The 23,833-nt window shown below is 35.4% G+C and overlaps 1 protein-coding gene across 1 annotated transcript; it reads right to left on the bottom strand.

Annotated features, from left to right (window-relative positions):
- Nucleotides 1-1,565: 1,565 nt before the first annotated feature.
- LOC102602770 (ATP-dependent helicase BRM) lies at nt 1,566-13,478 on the bottom strand. Its single transcript, XM_006339535.2, has 14 exons — nt 12,809-13,478; nt 9,978-11,303; nt 8,530-9,867; nt 8,093-8,205; nt 7,671-7,758; nt 7,471-7,557; nt 7,133-7,225; nt 6,975-7,058; nt 6,681-6,884; nt 5,889-6,131; nt 4,258-5,817; nt 3,622-4,161; nt 2,703-2,954; nt 1,566-2,398 (listed from the first exon to the last, which is right to left on the bottom strand). The coding sequence occupies exons 1-14, from the start codon at nt 12,968-12,970 to the stop codon at nt 1,769-1,771; spliced, it is 6,720 nt and encodes a 2,239-aa protein (XP_006339597.1). The 5' UTR covers nt 12,971-13,478; the 3' UTR covers nt 1,566-1,768.
- Between the last annotated feature and the right edge of the window lie 10,355 nt (nt 13,479-23,833).

Here is a 23,833-nt window from a genome sequence, read left to right as displayed (position 1 = left end):
GCATCCAGATCACGCTTAGATCGGTTCCCGATCTCCAGTTAAGCAGAATCAACGGTGAGTCCTCATTCTCTGAGGACAATAGTCATGAGTTTCTTTTCAGTATTTTAGTCCTTAGTTTCAGATTTGCTAGACTTAGTTGGGACATGTCCCAGCATTTCTAGTCAGTTAGAGGCTATTTTCAGACATAGATAGATTAAGCTTAGTATTGAGTTAATATCTTTCTTGTATTAAACTCATCAGTTTTCATATATCTCAGTTATAGTATATGGGTACTCCCCATCATTTCAGATTTATTTATGATTATAGCTTCCGCACAGTTTCTATTATTCAATTTTTATTTAGTGTGCTCGTGATCATGCCAACAGGGTTAGCTTGGGATCACTTGTGGTCCTAGGTCCCGTGTCCGCGTCTCGGGGATAGTCTCGGAGTGTGACATTTAATATATGTACCTACAAAATGTTTATTTAGTCTTTGAAATATAGCTTGTGCTACTTTCTAGAAGCACTTATTTTCTCTCAAATAATTGGCCAAACGCATCACATTTTTTAAATAAGCACTTTTGGCCTGTCAAACATGCTCGTACACTCTTGGATGAAATATTCTATATCTTCTCTAAAAAAAAGAAATAAAATGCAATTTGTTGTCAGAAGCCATGTTGCATTGAAGTCTGAAACCACACCAAAAATTTCCATCTTTTAATTCTCATACTCTGATCCAGTCATTCATTTCAGGACATATGAACTCAGTTGGTTGATTACTTGACGGGACATATGAGTTTAGTTGGTTGACTACCTAAACTTTCACCTTGTTGGTGAGAGTTCGATTCCTTATCTTGTAATCTCCTCTCCTATCTCCAATTTTTTATTTTTTATTTTAAAAAAGAAACATGTACTACAAAATAATGCTCGTAGTACTACTAAACAACACCATGATAGGTTCACTAGTGCCTCACACACCCATGTCTATATCTTTTACAGAATCCAATGCATCTTTCAATCCTATATAACACGGGCTAACCGGCGTTTGAGACGATGTATATAACATCAGCTGGAGATTTACATAGTAAAGCTTCAAGAGAGTCGTTGTTGTATACTTCCAAGACAAGATATTGGAAAAACCATAATCATCATTAGCTTTAGGATTTAGCCAGCAGTATCTCACCTGTTGGAAGGTTGCCAAAACTGGACCAGCTTTCTCTGTTACATCTAACTAGTTCTTCAGGAAACGTTATGGAATGTTCAATCCACCTACTTGATTGTCCATCTTCAAGTTCCCATAGTTTCAACCTGACTAGTTGATCAGTTGATAGACATGTACATGCATCTGGTAGGATGATCCTACAAATCCCTAGAAGAGTAGAAGTCGTAAGGTATGGCAAAGAATAGGACTAATGAATATATAGATCATCTGAGAGTCCATTAAACTCTATTTAGAAATAGACATGTTAAATCCCCCAAAAAGAGTTCTACAGGTAAATAAGGCCAACACCTTTTGGTAGCTTTTCATAATCTGGCACTCAAAACTATTTCTGAAAAATAGAATTTAGAGGATGGAGAAGGAGAGAATAACCACAGACAAGCAGTTGCTAATGGTAGACATTAAGAAACCTATGTTTAAATGCAAATTTATCATACAGGTGAGGCTGGGGATGGAATGGGAAAGTACACAGGTCAGGAGGTATGAAAATCCGAAGGGCCGGTTATTCACAGCACCTCACTCAGTACAGCTACTACTTGCATTACAGTGTACACCTTTAACAAAACAATAATCATAAATGACTTTGCCGTCTTCTTGCAGAATCTGATCTCAATCTCTTCACAGGGTTTGCCCAGCCAACAGAGCTGCTGCTACCACTGCCATTCAACTGTTGGGGTGTCTGCTGGTTTAACCTTCCCCCTTCCTTTGCAGTTGGGAGAGAGCCAGGACTTCTGATACTGCGGCTGACACCAGGTGGTGACACAGGACCAGCAGAACTACTCCCAGGTTTCAAACCCAACTTCTCTCTATCTTTTCTTTTCTTTTTGCAAATAACAAGCTCCCCGGGATGAGTGAATGGGCGCGAATCATCCTGTTGGCTAAGCTCCCGGCTGCTGCTACCACCAAATCTTGTTTCTCTTTGAGCCACATGACTCTTAGCCTTGGCATCTTCACCGGCATGGAGTGTTCCACGTGTCTGCGGCTTCAGCAGTGGGCTAGAGTCAGGTTCCATTTCATTTATCAGTTTGTGTCTCTTATTTTGACCTACAGGCATCAGCCGTGAAGACGCACCGGGTGTAGTAGAAGCTGCTGGTCCAGCAAAAGAGATGGAATTCCTTGCTTCTCGAAAATCAGTCTCCGGAAATTCTATCTTCAAGATGTCAAAGAAAAGATCATGTACTTTCCTTGCTTCAGATCTCACCTGTGATCATAATAGTAGAAAAATTACAGGAAATTACAGAAAGAACATGGAGGAAGCTGGGTATGAGCATGACGTGATAATTGGTGAACCACTCAATGCTGATCTCTTTTCACTGGTTGATGTCAGTTCATTATACATAATTCTTATTCAATGATTTAGTAAACATCAGGAAAACGAGCGTAGAGGTAGGATTTAGACTAGCAGTTGTATGTCTTTTCTGCCAAGGTAGTGTCGGGGAGATGAAGATGAATATGAACACATGGCCAATAATGACTATGTAACAATGAGCAGAATCAGTGCATACCTCATGTGAGAAACCGAAGTATTGTACTGCACGTTTTAACATCAGCTGCACATCAGACACAAATTCGAGCACTCCGCTGTACTCAGACTCATCAACATGTAGATCAATTGTCTGTAAACCAAACGGACTATCCTCTGACCCACCCATGCAATCAGAACTACCAATTCTTTTCCACAGACCATGTAGCAGTGGAATTATTTGATGACCTCCCTTCTCTATTTTCTTTTGGAGCTTGGTAATGACAGTCTTGCACTGCAAATAGCCAATAGAAGGAAAAAAACATGCACAAGGTCAGGAATAATATCGACAACACAAGAGAGGGAAAGATCGACACACAGCCATGAGGATTGTATCTTCTATTCTTCTTTATGCAAGCAGATACAGAATGAACCCCAACTTGCTTGGGGTTGAGGCGTAGTTGATTAACACTACTCTGAACCAGTCCACCATTGTGTTTAAGTACGTTAAAGGCAACCATCCAACCATAATTACTGAGGGAAAAAATTATAGTCCTAGCCTAATCAAGCATATATTTGCCAAAGCTGCTGCCTTGTTAAATATTCAGATAATAGGAAACTGATCATAGATTGCAGGTATAAACTTTCAACTAGAAAGGTATATAATACAAGTCAATCATTTAGATTTTAGATTAATCAATCAATTAGGCCTCAATCCCAATCTAATCACAGGTGGCTAAATGAATCTTCGGTATCCTTTCAGCTCTAATACTCATTTGAATAAAGAAAATTTAAGTGCAGGTACTTGTATAAAGAAGAACCTATAACAATATGTGCCACACAACCGATTTCTTCTTCCTAACTACAGTATAGATGCAGTATCCATAAATTAATCCAATAAAAAGTAGTTTAAACTTAAGTAACAGAGGAATTACTTCTTTCCAAGTGTTTTTACATTTTACCTTTCTTTGAATGACCTCAGACATCTTAGTCCCTCCACTATAAGTCCCGCTGGCATTCATGAGCTTATTATCCCAACTTTCCCTTGTGGGTTCAAAAGCATCATCGGGGGACAAGCGATTGACTTTTCCAGGTTTTCCTGAATCATGCATCTTCACTGAATTAGAAGATGATTTCCTTGAAGGTATGCTTCGCTTACCCTTAAAGGATGCATCATTTTGACTAATCTTTGGACCACTAGGCCCTGCATGCGCTTTGTGTCCACGATCATTTCTCATTTGGAGATCATATTTACGATCCCCTTGAAATGTCATCTGAGAAGAATCTCCACGCTGCACAGCTGGCTTCTCAATGAGCGTCTCTTCTGGCCTTTCTGCAGCATGCCTTGGTCGAACCCTCAAACTGCGTTTCCTTTTTATTTTGGGTTGCAACACCTGTTCATCTTCACCTTCATCACGATCTTGAATCCAACTACCAGATTGCTGGAGATCCACATGTGAGTCTCCAGATACTGCAATTTCTCCTTCCTCTAATTCATCTGCCTGAAATTTAAAGATGGAAAATATGGAAGTTATTAAGTGTTATGAGGACTGGATGTACACCTTTAAAGAAGAAAAAAGGGGAATGAATCTTCCCACCATCCTTTTGGCCCGAGAACTGGGCCTGGCATCTAATGCAGAAAGAGATCCAAATTTCTGCTGAGATGACACAGACGATGATACTATTTGTGTCGGCCTTTGGTTGTCTGAAGATGATCCTGATGAACCCACTTGATCGGGTACACGAGTCTTTATAGCACCTTGTGGACCTTGGTGGTATTCATATCTATCAGCAAAACTGGGACCATCTTCTTCTGACTGGTCTTTGTTAACTGGTGTAACGCCAACTGCACCACTAAATTCATCATCTTCGAATTCCCCAATTTCACCTTCTTCATGGGCTGAATATCCATTCCTCTCCCCAGAACTTGCTTCAGAGAACTCTCCATTGTCATCATCCAATTCTGTGTAAATAGGAACCTTCTTACCTTTGGGCCGCCCCCTTCTCTTCTCAGATTCAGGAGCTAATCCACTGGAGTCCACACCAACACCACTACTGAATAAGACATTCTTTGAGGGCTTTTTTGCTAGATTGGCTATGGCCGTATTAACATCCTTACTGGTAGCACGAAGCCACTTCGGAACGTGGTCATATCTAGTCATCTCCTCTTCCCAATCATATTCTTCATCCATTTGATCAAATTGTTCTACCTCTTCTTCACTCCTAGCAATCATGCGATTTACCTCCTGAAGAGAGGGAACATCATGAAGTGTCTCCTGATATCTCTCCTCGTCATGTAATAATGTCTCTAAAGTCAAACGTCGCTCTTCATGTGTAGTCCTTTGGTCAAAACGCCCAGCATTAATGACTTCATCAGCCATATCAATCTTATACTGTTGAATGTTGTTCCGAATGAGACTCTCAATAGATCCCATATAGCGGTCCTTGCCTGCGAGGTCATCATCAGAATCAACTACGCCTCCACGGTATTCATCCTCTTTCTGATGACTTGCAATTTTGTCCACAACTGCCTCCAAGTAAATGACTTTAACTTCTCTCTTCTGCCCTATACGATGGGCTCTTGCAACTGCCTGTTCCTCATTTTTGGGGTTTGGATCAGGATCATAGATGATGACAGTATCAGCAGTCTGCAGATTTAATCCACGACCAGCAGCACGAATGCTTAGCAAGAAGATAAAGCAATCAGTATCCGGACTATTAAAATCCACAATAGCTGATTCACGGTCCTCTAGGCTTGTTGTCCCGTCAATTCTTCTATAGATGAGTCGTCGCCACTGCAAATGCTCCTCCAAGATATCAAGCAGCTTTGTCATGGTACTGAAAAGAAGCACCCTGTGCCCTGCTCTTTGAAGTTTAATTAATATCCGATCAAGAATCCACAATTTCCCACATGATTTAACAAGGAAGTCCTTTGTAACATTGAGATATGGATAGTTAAGCAAAGGATGGTTGCAAGTTTTCCGAAGTTCCATACATCTGTTATTTAAAACTTTATATGTTTTAGGCTGGTAATTTGGATTTTTTTCAGCCCTTCGCTTCTCATCTTCAGGGTCAACTCTAAGTGTACCAGTAGACTTGATCCAATCATAAACAGCGCTCTGAAAACCTGACATTCTGCATCTTAAGACAACTGAGACCTGTAGTTGAAGTAGTCATTAGAGAGGAGGTCCTACATCAAAGTTTTATAAGGACAACCATGAAAGTATACCTTGGGTGGTAGTGAACCTTCAACATCTTCAACACGACGCCTGAGCATGAAAGGCTCAAGAATTTGGTGAAGTCGATGGATAACAATGACCTTCTTCTCAGTCTCAAGCCAGTCATCTTCAGCATTGTGTGTCGGACCTTCTTTCTGAAAGGGCTTAGAGAACCAATCATGAAATGCTTTCCGATTATCAAATACTTCTGGAAGTAGTAGATTTAGAAGTGACCACAATTCCTTCAGATCATTCTGCATCAAACACATTAACAAAGTTTCTTATGCTAATTCATAGGCAAGATGAGATAAGTAAGGAAGAGTTCATGTGGTTACAAGGAAAATTAGCACCCAGATGCAACCACTGAACTATGTTTAATATCATATGGAGAAAAAAACTAAGGTCACTACTAAAACAGGACACTTAAACATTCATACAGGGGTCTTTCCTTAAGATGTATTAGGGTCTCAATGATGAATTGTGATCGTACACAATAATATTGCTGGACCACAATTTTCCTTCCAAAAAGGTTCACAAAGTTATCAAGACTGGAAACCCAATAACAACCAATTAAATCCCAATGGAGCAGCATATGACTGAATTCAAAAGATGTACCATTCTATATGTGCAAGTTTTCAGAACAATTGAGCAACTGCGCTCAGGCTTGAATAGTTTTGTTAGCATTTGAACCTAGCATAGCCTACTCAAAGGTAGGACATAGGCAATACTTATGGCAATAATGCAGATCCAAACATAAGCAGAAGACAAATATCTGAACATAAACAATGATAGATGCAATGCACCTGCAATGGTGTCCCTGTGAGAAGCAAACGCCTTTGGCATCGATATCTGTCAAGATCGCGAGCAAGAACTGATTCCCTGTCCTTCATACGTTGTGCTTCATCAATTATTATATACTTCCAATCGACTTTTGAAAGTTTAGCACGATCATACATGATGAACTCGTACGTAGTGACAAGAACATTAAACTTCATCGCACAAACTTCCTACAAGATGTGGAAGCAGCAAATAGAATCTTCAATACCAAATTTAACAACTTAAACCGGTTAAATTTCATCAGCATGAATGCATCTTACCTGCGAAAATAACTTCGATCTTTGATCCTTTCCACCAACATAGAAAATGCAGGACGCAGATGGAAGCCAATTGAGAAACTCACTCTAGAAATATAAAATGAGTAAGCACAAAGGGAAACCAGAAAGGCACACACTATCAACAGCAATTGATTACCAACCTTCCAATTAACTAGAACTGCATTAGGCACAATTATAAGATGTGGTCCATAGTTTTGTTTGAATTCCATCAAATAAGCAATTAATGCCATAACCTGTTGAGACAGAGAATAAGGATCAGACGCATATCACTATCCCACAAGCTACTGACTACCTGCTAAAAATGTAGCACCCTGAAGATGGGTAAAATAATATGTTTTCCTTCTGTTTCAAATTTAGCATGTTGTTCAATTATGTTCAACTTCTTTTTCATGCTTTTGACACACTCATAGTTATAAGGATCCATCTAACAGAGAAAAGCAGGACACAAGATTGGATGAAAGGGTAGAAATATTCACACCTGCACAGTCTTCCCCAGACCCATCTCATCAGCCAATATACCATTTAGCTTATTATTATACAAAGAAAGCATCCACTGCAACCCAACCTGTAACATTTCAATACAAATTTTTTTATCTCACGTAAAAGCACAAAGTGAGATACTGAAACTAAGAAAATGAAGTCTATCCTTTTATGCATGTATTGAAATTTACAACTTACAAGCTGATAGTCTCGCAAAGTTCCAGCTCTTAACATGGAAGGCTGCTTGATAACCCTTTCATTCACAGCATGGGCAAGATGGTAATACCTGGAGACATTTAAAGTGTACAGAGTTAATGCACCTAAACAATGACACTGCATAGAATGTTAAAGACAAGTATAGTCAGTTAAGATAAGTGATGGATATCCTAGATGTAAGCAACCACAATGCCAATGACAAAATGAACAGCGACCAGATAACTAATTTTCTTCCACATAACCTAGGACCGCTCAGCTACTATTCAAGAGCAAACTGAACTTATCAGCAACAAATCATCAACTGCCGAACAGAACTTCTCACATCCAGATATGTCCCCAAATGCCAAAATCTAAGAGAGGGAACCAAATTAAACAGTGTGTACTAAGGAAAGAAAATGAGTTACTTGTTAACTGATGAACCATCTCTGGGTGCATTCATTTCAGAGAAACGATTCCTAATCATGACTTCCTCCCGAGCACAGGCTGCTGCAGCTCTTACTTCTTCTTCAGAGAGGCCCTGTTATCACGGAGAAATATATGAATGAATGCAAATAAAACGGTCAGCAACTAGGGAATGGAAGTTTATCAAGCAAATCCGGTACAACAGCAGGTCCATATGTTCAAATTAAGAGTGTAGTTGAAAGACAAACTTTGGTTTTATTCTTGTTGCTCATAACATATATAAGATACCAGTAGCAGAAAAGGCTTCTGGTCACTCCTGCCTTACCCAATGTTACCCGCAAAATTGCACCAACGACCTTTTCCCAAAGTATAGCAATTCGTAACACATGCAAAAAAACTTGAGATAGGCGATTGCACAAGGCAAGGGGAAGAGAAGTACCTGTGCACGTGCAGCAACTGCAGCAGCATTTGCAGCCTCGTCAACCTCCTGCTGTTTTTTTGTGGCTGTAATTTTACCTCCCAATTTATGAAGATACTCTTCTGTCTGACTCAAAAATGATGAAAGAACAGCATATCTCTCAGCACCATCACCAGGAACGTTGGTCTGCTGCTCTAGCAACATCTCCCTGTATCTCTCAACATCATTATTCTTCAACGCCTCCATTCTTTCATTCCGGTTATCATCCTTTTTCTTTGAGAACTCCCTCAACATCCTCTCATGATACTTAGCTACTCCCCTGTTGCGTGCAGTTCGAGCATCACGTATTGCCCAATGAGCCTCAAGAAGCTTCTTACGCCATTGAAAAATTAATTTTAATTGTTTTTCTCTGCTAGCTTTCTGGGAGGCCTGCACTTGCCTAGATAGATCCTGACGTTGACGCTCGCATAGCCTTACAAATTTTCGGTAATGTCTATCAGGCATTGCCATTATTTCCTGCTGTTGTTGGTCAATCTCATCCCTCATTCGTGCCTGTATACCAGCAAGTCGGAGTTTCTTTTCTTCTATTTGCAATCTTAGAACAAGATCTGGTCTAATCCTTTTCCTCTCTAAATTAATAGCTAGTATGTCACCAATCTTCTTTATACTTTCCTCCCTTTTTCTCTTGTGAAATTCTGAGCCTTCCTCCATTAGAAGATCCTTGATATCATAGCCCAATGTTAAATTATTGTTGTTGTTCATCATCATGGATGGTCCAAAACCATCATGCTTTCGAGTGAAGAAAGGAAAATCGAATAATGGTCCATGATACTTCCGAGCTGGGCCCGTATCTTTTTGTTGAGTAGCACTAGACTGCATAGGTTTTTTCGCCTGAGTAGTATCAGAACCAGTAACTTGTGATGCAACAGCTTTACCCCTATCTGGTGCAATATCACCTCTGCTAGGAGTATTCTTAATAGCATGATCAGCATCCTGGTCAGATTTACCAGCATGTCCCATGATACGCTGCTCCTCTTTTCCAGGAAGAACCACTGATGCATTCTCCTTTGTCTCAGTTGTGCTACCTGGCACAGGTGCGGTTGCGGCAGCTGTACTCTCCTCTCTTGTGACCTCCTCCTTTGAACCATTCAGTCCATTAGATGGTACTACAAGCTGAGGACCCTTCTCACTTGGTTCCGGGGGTCTTCTGTTATCTTCTGAACCTTTTCCTGATGTTTTCTCCTGATTGACTGTACCACTTACTGTACCACCAGGAGGAAATGTTTGCTGCATTTGCACATCCAGAGGTGGCGGAATTATAGCTTGGAGTAATTCACGTGGTAATGTCCCATCTCCTTTCTACAAGCAAGAAAAAGAAGATCAAGATATATTTAATAATAACAGACTTGAGTATTTTGAACAAGGGAAAGCAAAGTATGTAAACCTGACAGGTACACTAATGGACAAACCTTTATACGTCTAAATGCAAGTATTTGGGCTTTAAGAACATGCAGTTGCTGCTTACTGAAACCCAGTTGTGGTTGCACCTGACGGACATTTCCACCCTGAGACATAAGGGGATTCCCCAAGTTCCCATCTGGAGAAGAAGCTGCAGAATGTGGTGAAGGTCGACTCAACTGCCTGGCATACTGCGTCTGCAAGGTTTCTTGGGCATTAGAGGTGGGTTTAGGCAGCGAGGTGTTATCCACACCCTGGTTTGGGTTTACAGATGACTGTGGGTAATGCATCGGAGGTAATCCACTGCTAGCCATAATTGGTTGTCTAGGAGGCAAATTGTTCTCTCTGCCATGAGCAGAAAACTGCTGCTGAGGAATATTATTTGGGTTATTAATTGAAGCTACGCTATGAGACGCAGCGAGAGGACCAGTTGAAACAGCCTGCCTAGTTTTAGCAGAACTTGACCCCGACAAATCACTTGAAGAATGAGCATGGGGTGAACTGTCATTTGCAACTTGAGGTGATGAAACTTGCTGCTTTGGCATATGACCTGATGAAGATTGAACAGGCACATTGTTTTCAGGCACTTTCTGCTGGGCAATCATTCTGGACTGCATGAGCGGAATTAGCTGTTGCATAATGTTAGCATTTGCAGGTAGTGACAGATCAACATTACGTTCATAAGCCAGCGCCTGCATTGCCTGCATCTGTGCAGCCATAGCAAGAGAGTTACTCGCCATGTTCGCCATGCTTTGCTGAGATGGTGGTGCCTGCATGGGCTTCGTAGCTACCGTTTGGCCAAGCAATGTTGGCTGGGAAGGAAGCTTTGGGTCTGGCCTCTGATCAGTCATGAACTGCTGCCCCTGGTCTGATTGTTTCTCGCTACGAGAGAAATGTTGCTCTGAGGATATCTTTGATGATGATGCTTGGGCCTGGTTCGGTGCTTGCATGGCAACAAGTTCCTGAATTTTCATATTAGCAATTCTAGGATCTTGATCCTTTGCAGAAGGGCCTAATATTCCCATTTTCATTTGCTGCTGATGTTGCATCCCAAGAGCTGACTTCTGTTGTGCAGCCTGGAAAGCGTACTGCAGGTATGCCTGTTGGACAGGAGTCAACATCGGTTGCTCAAAGCCCTGGCTCCTGTTCTGACCATCCTCTCGAATGGTGGGAGAATCATGCTGTTCAATATACCTCCTCGACTGCTGAGGCAGCTGCATGGATCCAGACGGTCCAACAAAATTACCCCCACCTAAAATTCCATGGGGACTGCCAGTCTGGAAGGCCAGAATAGCTTCGTTTCCTTCAGGCCTTCTAAGTAACTGTTGTTGTAATGACTACAAAATGAATATCCAATAAGTGATATGTCAAAGTTATTTATAAAAGAAGGTTAGTGATTCAAATAAGACCTAGATTATTGTGCTTCCTTATTGTAGACAATAAGCCACTATGATATTTTGAGTAAGGAAACATAATAAGACACTAAGATTAAACCCACATCAGTTTGAAATGAGCAGCTATCATGATTCAACATAACATGTCTTGACACTTTATTTAAAAACATACCTGGTAAAATATTATTTCAAAAAAAAAAAAAAAAAAAAGGAACAACCATCTCTCCAGACATCAGTAGTAGGAAGCAAACAAAGCAACAAAAGTACATGGAAAAATATTATAACAAGAAAGCATACAAGAAATTCGAGAGAAACTGGTATGACTGACAAAGTTGATCAATGTTGAAGGTCACATACTGCCAGTCAAAAGCATGAAAAAATTTCTAGGGAAATTTGCAGCATTCTATGCACATAATGGACAAAAATCCTCTAGTTTGGTTAAACAACATCTTATTTCGTCCTGTGCTGTAATTCGTCTTCTTCAGTTCACTTTTAATAAATGTGTTTCCTGTTAAGGATAATCAACTCAGAAATCAAATACAGTAAAATTTTAGACATGAGGACAATTACAACTTTTTAGAGTTATCATTAAGTATCAAATGTGGACAAAATGTGTCATATGTATGGACGAAATAGAAGATTGCATTCCATAACCTAAGCAATGACAGTTAATCTGGTATGAGTTGAGAACATCATTGCAGTTAAGAATCACATGGACAAAATGTGTCATATGTATGGACGAAATAGAAGATTGCATTCCATAACCTAAGCAATGACAGTTAATCTGGTATGAGTTGAGAACATCATTGCAGCTAAGAATCACATTAACTTCCAATAGTGTTGGAAATATAAACCTTTTGAACAGGTCAAGGTTAAAATATTAAAGACCTGGCCGAGTCGAGCACTTAAAATAAGGAAGAAAAGGTGGTAACTATATCTTTATCAAGTAAAGGAAAAGTAGGAATCATAACATGCTAGACAACACGTACTTGGTGGAACTTAACATTTCCACTAGAGGGGAGACTAAGATACACAGTTGATTCTATGAAAAGTGAATTTTGGATAACTCTAAAAATCAACATGCCCTAATACATTTTTCAGCACAAAAAATTGCTCTTTCTTACAAAAAGCAAATCACTCTCTCCATCAAGCCAAGATTTTCAAAATCCTCATACTTCCAAAGCTTAAGTAGTTAAGCAGCTGGCATCTCAGTGCTAATTGAACAAGAAAAAGATTGTCTTTCACATAGCAAGCAAATTCATGTCACTTCAAACCAAATGTTGAACAACATCATACAAAAAAAGAACTTGATGTCATATCCAAGACCCACTTCCAAAATAGAATAACAAACATCAATCCTACTTCAGAAAAAAACAGAATGCCACTTGAAACACCCTCTCTTCCTCAAAAGCACAAGTAAAATTCAGAAAAAAGTTGTTAACCCTAACCTGCCGTTGGTGCTGTTGATGCAGCTGCTGCTGATCCAACCCCATATGAGATGCAGAAGAAGATGATGTTGGAGAAGCTGAGGCTGATGCCGCCGTGTTCCGCCCATGTCCACCACCGGCGCCGGCGACACCACCTTGCTGAGCTCCACCCCCAGATTGCATGCACCCTTACAAATTCACCAAAAAAATCTATTTCCTCCAAAAATGTTGCAACTCACCTGAAATTTAATTGATTAATTTCAGAACCCCATCATCAAGAAAATAAGTAATGAAACATTAATTTCAGTGGAAACCCCTGTAGTTTCCTAAAACCCAAGATTTCCCACTTTCCGATCCCCAAGGTTCAAATCAACCACCTACCCCCTTACCTCACCACTCTCTACACCTCTCTGTCCCACACAACTGTACTTTATCTATAAAAAAAATTCGCTCTTTTTTTTTTCCTGTATGTATAATTTCCTTATTTTCTTGATAAAAAAAGCAACCGAGAATTTTGCAGAGGGTAATGGTGAATGGATTTTGGCGCGAATCTGTGGGCCTATGATAAGATCGGAAAAGTTGCCGGCGATCTTCCGAAGTTGCCGGAATCTCTCTCTATATATGCTGTCTGGTGTGTGTGTGTGTGTGAATTTTCACGCAGTTTGCATTTTTAGTCCAAGCCCTAACAGCTGTTATTTCTATGTGGGGCTTCTCCTTTTTGCCTTTTTTCTAATTTCTCCTTTTTTGTTTTTTACTCCTCCTCTTAAATTAAAATGACCAAAACAATTTTTGAGATTTGAAAAAAAAAAAAAAAAAAAACTTCAATTTTGTGAAAATTTGCAATATTTTGTAAATTATATTCCCCTCAAAGAGTTTTCTATTTATCTAAGTTTTAATGAATTCTATTAATATCGATAAGAGATAGCAGATAATTTATAAAATTGATTAATATATGTGTAAATTGACATATATATATCATGATTATCAAATAAGAAAATTATATGAAGAGGTAATATAAATGAAAAATGAAAATTGTACAATGACTATTAAGTGTGTGAAATTCAAAGTTTAAAAAATGGTAGTTTAACCTGTTATAGCATACTAATAAGTACTACTTATTATTTTATCATATCATAATAAATAGATATCATCATTATTTAAATAAATACCTTTATAATTGATGTGATTATTTTTCTATAGTCAGACTATATTGTTACATTACAAGTACTTATGTGTGAACGCTATAAGAGATTTCTTGTTCAAAATATTTATTATAATTTTTTTTAAAGAGTCAAATAATATAAATATTATATATATTCATCATATTGATAGAGAAAATTTGTAATTAATTATATTTTTGTATAATTTTTTAAATATCTAAATTTTTAATTTAATTTTATATTAATAATTAATTTTAAAAAATGAAACGTGATAACTATTTTGAAACTGATTACATTATTTTTGTAATTTGTATGTATGGATTCTTTTAAATTTTTATTGTCATTTTGCTCAACAACTTGAGTTTACCTTGGGTTAAGGGCTGGTTAAAGTAAAGAGAGGTTAGGTTAGTGGAATTCATTTGACCTCAGAAGAGGTGATATTTACCAGAATGTCCAGATTTTATAATCTTTGGAAATCTGATTACGTAATAACGTGTGTTGACGGATATTCCTATTTAGCTTTGCATTTTCAGTCTCTTTTTAGTATGATAATAAGAAAAAAAAATAGAGTACCAATTTAAGAAATATTAATTTTTAATGTATATAATAAAAAAATGTTAAAGTAACAATTAAATAGTCTAGTTATTGAAATATGCGCAAAAGAAATTCATTCGATTTTTTATTTGGTAAGTTACTATAGAGCATCACATCAGAAATTTACAATTCAATTTGTTAACAGTTTTGTTTGAAAATTGTATAAACATTTTAAAACGTACAAACATTGATAAAAGAATTCACATAAATTGAGAAATATTGTTTTGGCAACTATAAATTATGAAAGAGATATTTGAAAAAAGAAAAAAAAAAGTTGATAGGCAAGAGTCTAAAAACCCAAGTAGATAATTCACACATATTTTACTCTATTGGACATGATAGCCCACCCCATTTATAGTTAAACAATAATGTCACCAAAATTGATTACGGAGAGAAATTTCGAGTTTGAATTTTTGTATTGATTTAAAAAATAAATCTTGCTTAAATATGAATTTAATCGAATCTTAATATCAAAATAAGATGAAAACTAAAAAAAAGTTCTTAGTGGGTAGGTAGGAGTATCCAAAAATAAACAAACTTGGTGCATGAATATGAATGATGCCTAATTGGCTTTTGCTACTTTCCATTTATTACGTGAACAAATAAAAAAGTAAATATAGTGGACTAGTAAATAAAAATAGTTTTTTTTAAAATTAGGAAACACGTAACTATTTTTGTGTAATTAATTTAATTATCAAATGTTGGTTATCATTCGCGTACAGCAATTTAAAATTGGAAATAACCTGTATTTTACTTATTTTGGTAATTTAAAATATCGAAAAGAAAAACAGACTATCTTGCAAGATGGGAAAGTATATGTAGGATATCATTTTAATTGAATTACGTGAGAAATGAAAATAAATTATTTCAAGTAAATAAAGATATCAAATTTTAGGAGTTCTCAAATAAATAAATAGCTTTCTAATGAGGATTATGACACTAATAGCGGGCTGATTCTAATTTTAAGGTATTTAAGTTATGTAGTGTGGAGGTGTACTCAAAAGTTTTTGGTACCTCGATCAGGTCGGAGGACTTTCTTTGTCCTAATTTGGCCAATCACATTTTTCACTTTTTTCGGTTTTCAATGAGTAACTTCTTTTGTTTGAAAGTTATCGATTTAATATATATGATTGTCGTGTATCTCGTGGTGGGGTCCAGCTAGTTCGACTAGTTAGTGAGCAATTTTTGGATAAAGCGGGTGAGGCCCTATGTGTTGGGTTCTGAAAGGGTAATTAGGGCGTCATGTGGAAGCTTATAATTTGCAAATCATATAATTGATAAATCAAATAACAAAAATATATACTAAAAATCAAAATATTATTATATCAAAACTAATATAAAAAACAATTGAAACTTTAAAGAGAATAAATCTCCCCATAAAACAAGAACTCTTAAAACGACTACATTGTGAATGTTATTGTTCTTGTGTTAGAAGAAACAAGCCTATATTTATAGAGTCCTAAAAACCTTTCCTACTAGAAAAGGAGTCCTAAAAAGAGAGAATAAACCAAATATAAAATAATATTATATTTTCCTTTCAAGAAAAGTAAAAACATTTATGGTAATATTTTGTTTTTTCTTTAAGTAAAAATAAATTTTAAATTATGGTAAGAAAATCAGGGCAAAACCCTAACATTATGGGCGGGCATCTCCACAAACACAAGCACCGTTCTTCAACAAAAATAGAGAAGCAATAGATTCCAAACACTACAGACTCAAAAGAAGAAGATGAAAAATCATTATTCCTGATGAGATCATAACTTTAAATACAATATTTATTAAATTGAATTTAAATTGTTTGCAAGTCATATTGAATTGTCAAACTTGTTGTGTTCATCAAGGCTGAATATCAATACACCTTGTAAAAAAAATTCAATTTTAAAGGTCACCCTTCTCAATCCGAACCAATGGAGAGTACTTATGAATCTATGATCGTAGTAGACTAGTAGGTGTCAAAATATAGCTTAAAAATTATTGGCATATCGAACTTGTTCAAAAATTCAGGAATTGAACATAAAATAACTTTGTATGAGCTGATTTTATGATATTTTAATATTAATTCCATTTAGATGATTAATTTTAGTTTAGACATTTAAAATTTAATACACACATTTTGTCTTCTTCAAGAATCAACTAGTGGATTTTAATATCTAAAGTTAAACATCAATGTTTAAGTAGGACATCCAACAACGTTTTTGCTTCTTCGTTTTTTATTTTTTATTTATAATTCTCCTTATCAAATTAATTACTTAATAAAGGTATATATCAACCGATTTGGTGTGTTTTCATTGTTACTTAATTTATTTTTTCAATTATATCATGGCATAATATTTCATAATACTTTTTTACCCTTTACCCTATATTATTTAATTATAGTCAAACCTCCTACCCTAGAATAATTAAGGATATTTTAATAAATTTATAAATTACAATACAGTCAAACTAAACAATAAAATTGTTATTAAACAACAACAAACAATACAATTTAACCAAACATTGTGTCTATTATACAGTACATTATGAAATAATGGATAACAATGATCCAAACATACTGTTAATTACAACACGAGAACAACTCTGCTAATTAACAATAATCTCCTTTCTGTTGCCTTTTTCTGTTTATTGGCTCGTGAGATCTGCAGGCATAATAATAACAATTAACTTTAATTAAAATATTTACAATATAATAGTGGGACTGTTCTTGAAAGGTCATTTAAGAAGATGACATTTTCATCTCTCAATTAAGTTTAATATTAAAACTATATATGACATGATTAGATTTATTTAATATATAGTTACAATTAATTTCAGGCAACCTTGATGACTACGCAGCGTCCACGCAATGCTACATTTTGTTTTTACTCTTTTACAGAAGTTTTTCATATATTTTATTTTTTTATAACTTAAATTTATAATTTTGAAGTTGGAAGTAAAGATTGAAGATGCTTTTATCATTCGAATTATTTCGTTTTATCACTGCTTTTCCTTGAAGTTTGTATTTTAGTGTAGTATTTTCCTTATTTTTAATTTGTTTACCTAATTTTTACTCATTATAACGTTTAAAAAAAGACTTTTAAAATTTTATAATTTCAAATTAAAAATATTTAAATGTACCAAATTATTTTTAAACATCGCTATTAAACATGTAATATGCAATATAGAAATTAGAATTAAAGAGTATTTCTTAAAAGGGGAAAAATAGCTATATATTTTTCAGTGAATTAAAAAAAAGTCAGACAAACTAATTTAAAAAGATAAAAGAGTACTTCTTTTTGTGATTAATTAATGGAAAAAATGTCTGAAATATATCCAAACTTTGGTCGAAATTACTGTAACGATACCAAATTTTGAAAATGACCTTTTACCCTGCACTATTTAATAATGTATTTTAAAAGTATATATATGCCCACATGGACATAAAAAATATTGCATAATTATAAATAGTAATATGCCCACGTGGGACATAAAAAATATTGCATAATTATAAATAGAAATATAAAAAATAAAACAAACATTAATTATTTTTATATGTATATATATTTGTAAGTGTACAATTAATTATTGATTATTAATTTTTTATTTCTTTTATCCTCAAGTTTTAAATACATAATTATATGCTCAATTATTAGTAATATATTTATTTATTTTTTTAAAAAAGACTGATGCAATTTGTAGTTAGTCGACCATATCAGATATCAGAAGAAATAGCAAGAACAGTTCAAAAAAATGAGGAAAAATAAAGGCAAAACGGTCTGATAGGCCCTTATACTTGAGTCAGATTGTAAACTGGACCCTTCTACTTAAGACCTTGTAAAAAAATTTCCTGTTTTAAAAGAAAATTTCTGATTATATGTGTATTTCTAGCCGTTCATGCTCTTAATTCGCGTGTAAATCATGCACTTTTCCAACTCAGCAATTTTATTGACACATAAGTTTGGTCAATGGTCAGAAGGGTTTAAAATATTATGTTTTATTGAGTTTAAGTGTCTAGTTGACAAAGTTATAAGTAAAAGGGTCCAGTTTACAATCCGACCCAAGTATAAGGGCCTATCAGACCCTTTTGCCAAAAATAAATAAATAGAAACACTAGCCAAAATTTTCTTTCCTATTTTTCAATTCCATTGCCAATTTAGTCATTTCTCGTCAAAACCACCAAAACCTAGCTGCATTAGTCCTCGTGAAAAATCTCGATTCTCGATACCCATCTCCCTCCTCTGCTCGTCCACTCAACCCAAGAATCCAAACCCAACCCGCGACTCAAGCCATTTTACCTTCGGAATTGAAATGTCCCGATCGAGATTAAGTATCAACGGAGATTGAGATTAGCTTTGCGAACGCCGCTGAGAGATACTTTCAGTGGCGGCTCAAGCTAATTATTGGCCTAAAGCCAAAAATAAATTGAAGGCCTAAATTTTAATATATTTTTTTATAGGCGATTCAAATTATTTCTTTCTTTTTAATAAAAAATGTTTTATTTTTTATGGTCTTAAACTAAAGATATATATATATATACCAAAATATTTTTTAATCTTGTGGTCTTAAACATATTATGTGGAAGTTAAATTTAAAAATTGATCCATAAAAAAGAAACATTCTTTAATGTTTCGAAACAAACTAAAAAAACGACAAATAAATTAAAAAATACAGTATATTTTTTTTTTGTTAAAAAAGACTTATAATAATTTTATTATTATTAAAAAAAATAGGCCCTTCAATTTTGGAGGCTAGGCATATGCCTCATTGTTAAAGGCATTGAGCAACCCCCGGGTACTTTTTACTAACCAGGTATTTGATTACAAAAAGTATAAACAAAAATAATTATCTGTTTTCTGTTAAATTGCCGCCCAATTTGTATTTGTTTCCTGTGGCAGTTATCAATCTGTTCTTAAGAATGATTTTTTTTACACTTCTTGACATAAAACAAACTCTTTTTCCATTTCAATCTCTCCTTCTTCTTCTCTACTGTTCTGTTCATTCTCTGTGAAGCATGGCTATTACCATGGTTATACCCGATGCTTCGGTTTGTTAACAGGCTATTATAGCCATTACTAACTTTGCTGGCCTAACAATGTCTGTAGGATAGAATCGTTCAAGTTTTATTCTATCTTCTGATGGCCGAGTGGGTGGCACAATCTTTGTAGTTTTGGATGGAAGGCAGATAAATCTGGTTTCAGATGAGCACGCTTTTTCATGCGAAGATGTTTGATTACATTCCGCTTACTTGTCGATCAAGTTTGAGTATTGAAATTGATCAAATCACGTCTAGGTTTATTGTGCCTTCTGATGATGTTGATAATTGCACTCTCTTCTTTACAGTGAAAGCTAGAGATATTTTTTCTTTGCGACTTTGCCACATTCTTGTTTTCCTCTTAATTCCATATAATTTAAAAATTATTGTTTCTTAATTTCGATGTTGTATGTTCCTTAGATTATTGTTGAAATCTATTGTTTAAGTTTTTTGTAATTTAATAGTATGATATGATTTCAATGGGTTCAGGTGATGGAACGTGAGACGGAAATAGAAGGTCGATCAACTATAATAGGACCTCAGTTTGAATTTTTCATGGGAGGCAACGTTGTGGAATATTGGCGAACCGTTTACCTTGTCCATAATAATGTCAGACATGGTAAGTTAAGCCCTAGATACTACGGCTGTATAAGTAGTCCTATTGTGGTTTAGCTTGAATTGAGCGTAGGTTGATAATACATTTTCTATTCTTAACCACTTGCAAATGTACTTTCATAATTTAGAGAAACTCTTTGTTATAGCTTTTTTTTATTTGTTAAAAAAGTGTTCTGTGTCCTGTTGTGTTTTAAATAAACTCTTTATTTTTGCAGTTTGTGTTATATTGCAAGCTACTGAAGTCAGTTTTGCAGCTGAAAGTTTTTTGAGCCTTAGGAATGTCGACTATTCTCGTTTCTTAACAAGGGTAAGTGTTAACCTCACATCTGAGACTTTTTTTTACAAAATTAAGAGAATATCTTACTGTTGATTGCTAAGACTGATAGATCTATCTGAGAATGTCATGATCTCATTTTTCTTGGGTAATAACACTAGATTAGTGCAAGTGACATAACTAGATAAGAAGGAAGATGATGTTTGAATGCTCCAGGTATTTTCTTAATTTTATGTACTTCTCCTTTGTATAGATACATGGGGGGAGGGAGTTGAAAATGAGAGTTGGGGAGGTGAGTTGAAATGAGAGTTAGGTGAAAGGAGGTCTCATGAACAACTAGCATTTTCTTTTAGAAGTTGAATGGAGTCTTCATGGAATTCAGTTCAATTGATGTTAAGAGAAAAAATTTGTAGGTCTATCAAAAAAAAAAAAGGAGTGCGTATATGTAATTTATGTTGGATCACTTGATTACAATGATTTGGATCTCGAGACTTAGGACAGTCCTGTTAGCATCATGTGAGACTTTCCATATTAATTTAGAATGTTCATAAATTTAACAGGTACAAAGTGGTGGCAAAAGCATATCCTTTCATACCTCCTAATTACGTCATGGTAACTCTAAAATTAAAATTTCTTATATATCCTTTCAGATGTAAATGGCAGATCCACACGTTGCAACATTATTTGTCTGAGCAGCTATGCTTTGTAGATATTATTATATATATTCCCAAATTTGGACATACCTACTTGTGTTTACTGGTATGAATAGTTTGTTTACTGAGTTCACAATAGTTTATAAATTCTGAAAGCCTAGTGTCACGGACTTAGAGTCTCACTAATGCTCCGTGCGGCACTTGACAACTTACTCACGATCTTGTAAGCTCAAGTAAGCCCTTTGAAACTAAGATCACTAAGAGAATGAAACTAAGATCACTAAGAGAATGAAAAGGAAGACTTAGAAAATTTTGGAAGAAGGCTTATATTGCTTGGAGAATGTTTTACAACTTGCTTGGCTTGCTTGCTTCAAGCTTGGATGGTGCCTTGCAAATGAGGGGCACCTCTATTTATACTACCTTCTAGGGACTAAAATGTAATTAATATTTACTTTACAAGTCTCTAAACTATTTACACTTTGATCCCTCCCTAGAATCTTCTACTAATTCTAGGAAATTCTAAAGTTTTCCAAGAAAATATCTAGTTCCTCTTCTAGAATTCTCTACACATTCTAGAGAATTCTAAGGCTTTCTTGGAAACTATCTAGGACCTTCCATTGCCTTCTAAGTTATTCTAGAGAATTCTAGGGAATTCTCTAGCCTTCTTGAATAATCTAAAAGGGTTCTAGAGTCTTCCGAAAACCTCTCCACAATTCTAGACCCTTCCGCCCCTATTCGGACACAAAATTTCATTGTGATGCGGTGGGACGTGACACTAGTCTGCCCTCTGCCCTTGGCTTTTTATTTCTCCCAAGTTAATAATCCTTCTTACTAATTGTTGTTTTTCAATATGTAATTTGCAGTATAATGGCCTATGTTGGAGAACGGAGTCAGTTACTCAAGATTTTACTTGGCTACCGTGCAGGTAGACTCATATTACTGGGCATCGTATAGTTCTTGTATATCGGTTTTTGTGAGTGTTTCTTATTTGAATCAGAAAATGGGTCCATGCTGTAAGACTATGCTGCAAACAACACAGACAGAATTAATGTTGATACACTTGGAACTATAGAATAAATAGATTGTTGATAGCAAATATGGAATTGTAAATCATGAACAAATATGTCTATGTGATGACTACATTTTACTGTAAATTCAGAGTCTTTAAGCCAAGTGCTTTGAACAAATATACTCTGTGATTGCGAAATTTTTGAATAGAATATACTGATGCGTAATTGTTACTTTTTTTCATGACAGTGATCAGTCCATTACCTACTTAACTTGTGTTTTAATTATCTCTCTAAAGATTAGAGATAATAGTGTAATGAACACATAAAAGTGTGTCACATAAAGTTTCATCTGACCAAAAAGTTACTGCAGTATTCCAGGCAAAAACAAGTGATCCATCAAAGTCCTAATCATCATTGTAAGTCTAGGGTTTTTGTGGGGGCAGCAGTTGAACCAGGAAAAGATTAGAATAGGGTATTCCATGGTAGGATCAAAACGAGCAAAACAAAGCATTTCAGAAATGACTGAAAGTTGATGAGCCGATCCAATTGTCTTCACTAGTGAAGCTTGCTAACTTTCAACTTTCTTCATAATTTTGTGAGATTTGAAGGTTAAAAATTAATATCAATATGTCATGCCAACCTGATATTCACAGATGAAGAAGGTGAACAGTAGTTTAAAAGAAATCCAAGTTATGTTGAATTCATTCAAAACTATGCTTTCTTTCTATGCTGATTCTTCCTCCTGAATGCTTTTTTTCACAATTTGTATTTCTACCACAAATACTCATTACATGGCATGCAAGTTCATGCTTTTGCATGAATCTAATCAACTTTCAGTCATTTCTAAAACACTCATTACCCCAGTGAACTGACTCCTCAGTCTGGAACATATGAGAAAGTAAGAGAGTAACTAAGCCATATTAGCAAACTGTCCTCAATCATTTAGTAAGTCAATAAACAAAATGTAAGTCATACATTAACGTCCAGACAGGTAAACACTTCAGTCCCATACATGTTAGCCAATTATATACTCATAATTTGAGGAGAGCAATGGCGACATATAGAATCTAATTTAAGGACTGAATTGGTAATATTATGAATTTGGAGATGATCTGGGAAAAATGATATATGTATGTAATATATAAAAATTGCATCTTACCTATCTAAATTACAATTATAATAAGGATACAGTAAATTCACTATATTCATTCAAGATAATTAACTAGTGAAAAAAATAATTAGTCAAACGCAAATAATTTCTTAAGAGGCTATGAGCACGCTCAAACAGGGGCAGACCTAGGTGGACTCTAGGGGTTCACCCGAATAACATCAAATTCTGATTTTATGGGTATATATAAAAAATGAACCACCTAAAAACAAAGTATGGGCTTGGCTTAGTGGATAAGTGGTTCAGGACATGCCCCTAGGTCACGGGTTCAAATCCCTTAGGCAACATTTTTCCCATTTTCCCCCTTTTTTTTAATGCTTTGGAAAATGGAACTTTTGGGCTTAGACCTTTTTCTTCTTTTTCATATACTAACTTGAAAATATCTTTTAATTATGATAAATTATATTTAACTTGAAATTGTGATAGAAATATAAATTTTTTTTAAAAAAAAGGTAAATTAGATGTAATTTAATGAAGAAACTTAAATATCGTTTACATCCTTTTAAAAATATTAATTTATAGAATTCATGAAATTTATTTTATATTTTTAATTCTATTTTTAGA

The sequence above is a fragment of the Solanum tuberosum genome, unplaced genomic scaffold (assembly GCF_000226075.1).
Source record: "Solanum tuberosum cultivar DM 1-3 516 R44 unplaced genomic scaffold, SolTub_3.0 scf00010, whole genome shotgun sequence".
Classification (NCBI taxonomy): Eukaryota; Viridiplantae; Streptophyta; class Magnoliopsida; order Solanales; family Solanaceae; genus Solanum; species Solanum tuberosum.
Note: the sequence above shows the minus strand (reverse complement) of the source record. Positions and strands in the feature narration are given on the sequence as shown.